This window comes from Nansenia antarctica (assembly GCF_963989245.1).
Source record: "Nansenia antarctica genome assembly, chromosome: 1".
NCBI lineage: Eukaryota > Metazoa > Chordata > Actinopteri > Argentiniformes > Microstomatidae > Nansenia > Nansenia antarctica.
In genome coordinates this window covers 112,165,033-112,170,032 of record NC_137674.1, presented here as the reverse complement: position 1 = coordinate 112,170,032, position 5,000 = coordinate 112,165,033, and the positions used below count along the sequence as shown (strand labels likewise).

The 5,000-nt window shown below is 44.2% G+C and overlaps 1 protein-coding gene across 1 annotated transcript in view; it reads left to right on the top strand.

Annotated features, from left to right (window-relative positions):
- Positions 1 to 5,000, top strand: part of usp13 (ubiquitin specific peptidase 13) — a gene marked incomplete at both ends in the record, with an annotated part of 58,702 nt that overhangs the window by 8,841 nt on the left and 44,861 nt on the right. Inside the window, one exon of the mRNA XM_080530197.1 lies at positions 684 to 744. Coding sequence (XP_080386323.1) covers positions 684 to 744 — 61 coding nt within the window. The remainder of the gene's footprint in view (positions 1 to 683; positions 745 to 5,000) is intronic.

The window sequence follows — 5,000 nt, the reverse complement described above, 5'->3', positions numbered from 1 at the left end:
TGCCAAAATCCCCTGCAATATTCTTCTGTTGGTATTCACTCTGGTTCTGAGTTGCTTGGTGGGTTGGATGATTGGATGATTGCACTCTGCCACAGTAATAAGGAAAAAACAACACATATTGGTAAAATGTTTACACTTTATTCATTTTACACTGTCAGGGACCTCAGTAGCGTGTGGAAGATCCATATGCAGTCACAACAGCTTGGCACCTGTTTGCCAGCCAGCTCCAGAGTATCATGTTAGCATTGCTAATACATCTTAGCAGTAGTAGTATTCTCCTCCTCCTCCTCCTTTAAAGTAGAGGCGAGCGTTTTCCTTGTTCATCTGACCTGGTCAGGAAGAACGGAATTGTAATCTTTTAGAAAATGTTTTTTTTCTGTTTCTTTTTCCACTTTTATGGAAAACTTAGCACTAGAACAGCCATGAGTTTTTTTGTGAGTAAAGAAAAATGTTATATCTTTGCACTCGATCAAATTTACTTAATTACATTACTTTTCCTAGATATGTGCGTTCTACCACCCAGTATCCTTACATTTTCAAAATCACATCAGGATAAGCTAGTATGAAGCTATTTTGCAGTTTTTTCTGTGTAAGAAGCAGGCTAATTTACAAGTGGCTCTTTTAGTAGGTAAAAAGGATGTTTAATAAGAAGATAAGTGTGAAATAATTCATGTTTCCCACAGAAACCCATAGGAGCTGCAGCAGGAGCCATACCCAGACGAAGAAACGGAAAAGTGTTTCTAGGTAAGAAGAACTGCTGCTGTAAGACTGCTGCTGTAAGACTGCTGCTGTAAGACTGCTGCTGTAAGACTGCTGCTGTAAGACAATAAGACTGCTGCTGTAAGACTGCTGCTGTAAGACTGCTGCAATAAGACTGCTGCTGTAAGACTGCTGCTGTAAGACAATAAGACTGCTGCTGTAAGACAATAAGACTGCTGCTGTAAGACTGCTGCTGTAAGACAATAAGACTGCTGCTGTAAGACAATAAGACTGCTGCTGTAAGACAATAAGACTGCTGCTGTAAGACAATAAGACTGCTGCTGTAAGACAATAAGACTGCTGCTGTAAGACAATAAGACTGCTGCTGTGAGACAATAAGACTGCTGCTGTAAGACAATAAGACTGCTGCTGTAAGACAATAAGACTGCTGCTGTAAGACTGCTGCAATAAGACTGCTGCTGTAAGACAATAAGACTGCTGCTGTAAGACTGCTGCAATAAGACTGCTGCTGTAAGACTGCTGCTGTAAGACTGCTGCTGTAAGACTGCTGCTGTAAGACTGCTGCAATAAGACTGCTGCTGTAAGACAATAAGACTGCTGCTGTAAGACTGCTGCTGTAAGACTGCTGCTGTAAGACTGCTGCTGTAAGACTGCTGCTGTAAGACTGCTGCAATAAGACTGCTGCTGTAAGACAATAAGACTGCTGCTGTAAGACTGCTGCTGTAAGACTGCTGCTGTAAGACTGCTGCTGTAAGACTGCTGCAATAAGACTGCTGCTGTAAGACTGCTGCTGTAAGACAATAAGACTGCTGCTGTAAGACTGCTGCTGTAAGACTGCTGCTGTAAGACAATAAGACTGCTGCTGTAAGACAATAAGACTGCTGCTGTAAGACTGCTGCTGTAAGACTGCTGCTGTAAGACTGCTGCTGTAAGACTGCTGCAATAAGACTGCTGCTGTAAGACTGCTGCTGTAAGACAATAAGACTGCTGCTGTAAGACAATAAGACTGCTGCTGTAAGACAATAAGACTGCTGCTGTAAGACAATAAGACTGCTGCTGTAAGACAATAAGACTGCTGCTGTAAGACAATAAGACTGCTGCTGTAAGACAATAAGACTGCTGCTGTAAGACAATAAGACTGCTGCTGTGAGACAATAAGACTGCTGCTGTAAGACAATAAGGGCCCTATTATGCACTTCTTAACTTGCCGTCTTAAGTGTTAATTAAGACGCACCGCCAGGTTAAGACCTACCGCCACCCTTATTATGCGCTTCATATGCGCTACTGCTATTATGCAGGTGTCGATAGGCGCCCACACATAAGACGTAAAACTCCCGTGCATATATTGCTCATTGTGGGAGTGTTCATATGTCAATGAAGTGCACTAGGCGCCCCTGCTATTATGCGATCTGACTTTGCTCCTATCGCTAAGAAGTGGTTTGAAAAGTTCTTAAGTTTAGACTTCATGCACGTTTTGAAACACGAGCGCGTCTCCGCGGTTTGCGCATGCATGTGGGCACACATGAACACGCACGTGGCTCCACGGCAAGACGTCAATTACGGTCACAGTATAAATGCTTTATTTCAGAAGGGAGAGGCAGAGAAGCGCGCTGACCTCCTTCTTAGGACTTCCATAATAGCATAGCGCTAATGACTCAACGCAGCCGGTTCTTAAAGGGAATGGCACCTGGCACGCTGATTGGGTTGATTGAGAAGACGCCCAAAACACACCCATGACTAATTTCTTTGCTTAGCGCCGGGTTTTAGGCGCCCACTACAGCACGCATAATAGCAAAGTGGCCTTGACCACGCCTCCACGTCTTAAGTTTAGATCTACCGCCTCGTCTTATTGATGAAGTGCATAATAGGGCCCTATGACTGCTGCTGTAAGACAATAAGGGCCCTATTATGCACTTCTTAACTTGCCGTCTTAAGTCTTAATTAAGACGCACCGCCAGGTTAAGACCTACCGCCACCCTTATTATGCGCTTCATACGCGCTACTGCTATTATGCAGGTGTCGATAGGTGCCCACACATGAGACGTAAAACTCCCGTGCATATATTGCTCATTGTGGGAGTGTTCATATGTTAATGAAGTGCACTAGGCGCCCCTGCTATTATGCGATCTGACTTTGCTCCTAGCGCTAAGAAGTGGTTTGAAAAGTTCTTAAGTTTAGACTTCATGCACATTTTGAAACACGAGCGCGCCTCCGCGGTTTGCGCATGCATGTGGGCGGCAAGACGTCAATTACGGTCACAGTATAAATGCTTTATTTCAGAAGGGAGAGGCAGAGAAGCGCGCTGACCTCCTTCTTAGGACTTCCATAATAGCATAGCGCTAATGACTCAACGCAGCCGGTTCTTAAAGGGAATGGCACCTGGCACGCTGATTGGGTTGATTGAGAAGACGCCCAAAACACACCCATGACTAATTTCTTTGCTTAGCGCCGGGTTTTAGGCGCCCACTACCGCACGCATAATAGCAAAGTGGCCTTGACCACGCCTCCACGTCTTAAGTTTAGATCTACCGCCTCGTCTTATTGATGAAGTGCATAATAGGGCCCTAAGACTGCTGCTGTAAGACTGCTGCTGTAAGACAATAAGACTGCTGCTGTAAGACAATAAGACTGCTGCTGTAAGACAATAAGACTGCTGCTGTAAGACTGCTGCTGTGAGACTGCTGCTGTAAGACTGCTGCTGTAAGACAATAAGACAATAAGACTGCTGCTGTAAGACAATAAGACTGCTGCTGTAAGACAATAAGGGCCCTATTATGCACTTCATAAGTCTTAAGCAATAAGACGAGGTGGTAGATCTAAACTTAAGACGTGGAGGCGTGGTCAAGGCCACTTTGCTATTATGCGTGCGGTAGTGGGCGCCTAAAACCCGGCGCTAAGCAAAGAAATTAGTCATGGGTGTGTTTTGGGCGTCTTCTCAATCAACCCAATCAGCGTGCCAGGTGCCATTCCCTTTAAGAACCGGCTGCGTTGAGTCTTTAGCGCTATGCTATTATGGAGGTCCTAAGAAGGAGGTCAGCGCGCTTCTCTGCAGAAGAAAGTAACAAGCTTGTGCATGAGGTCATTGCTGACCAAACGACATATGTCAGTTACTGCCTGATGGGTGAAGCGCAGCTCATACAAGCATTGCTGCTCTGTAAACAGAATAAAAGAATATATATATATATAGGCTATATTATACATATTTTAATAATAGGCTATAATATAATTGTAATTGCAATATATTATAGCATTATTAACAGTTGGATCACCAATTGAAAGCGCTAACATGCTTAGATCACGAATCCAGGAGGTAACAAAGTCGTTGCCGGTATATGCGCTCGGCGCGCCGTCTTCGTCTATCATAATTCCTTCCTAGGATATATTCCATTGTTCTCTCTCTCTGGCATAACATTTGCCAGTGGTGGCATTTATACTGTGACCGTAATTGACGTCTTGCAGTGGAGCCACGTGCTTGTTCATGTGTGCCCACATGCATGCGCAAACCGCGGAGGCGCACTCGTGTTTCAAAACGTGCATGAAGTCTAAACTTAAGAACTTTTCAAACCACTTCTTAGCGCTAGGAGCAAAGTCAGATCGCATAATAGCAGGGGCGCCTAGTGCACTTCATTAACATATGAACACTCCCACAATGAGTAATATATGCACGGGAGTTTTACGTCTTATGTGTGGGCGCCTATCGACACCTGCATAATAGCAGTAGCGCGTATGAAGCGCATAATAAGGGTGGCGGTAGGTCTTAACCTGGCGGTGCGTCTTAATTAAGACTTAAGACGGCAAGTTAAGAAGTGCATAATAGGGCCCTAAGACTGCTGCTGTAAGACAATAAGACTGCTGCTGTAAGACAATAAGACTGCTGCTGTAAGACAATAAGACTGCTGCTGTAAGACAATAAGACAATAAGACTGCTGCTGTGAGACAATAAGACTGCTGCTGTAAGACAATAAGACTGCTGCTGTAAGACAATAAGACTGCTGCTGTAAGACAATAAGACTGCTGCTGTAAGACAATAAGAACTGCTGCTGTAAGACAATAAGACTGCTGCTGTAAGACAATAAGACTGCTGCTGTAAGACAATAAGACTGCTGCTGTAAGACAATAAGACTGCTGCTGTAAGACAATAAGACAATAAGACTGCTGCTGTAAGACAATAAGACTGCTGCTGTAAGACAATAAGACTGCTGCTGTAAGACAATAAGAACTGCTGCTGTAAGACAATAAGACTGCTGCTGTAAGACAATAAGACTGCTGCTGTAAGACAA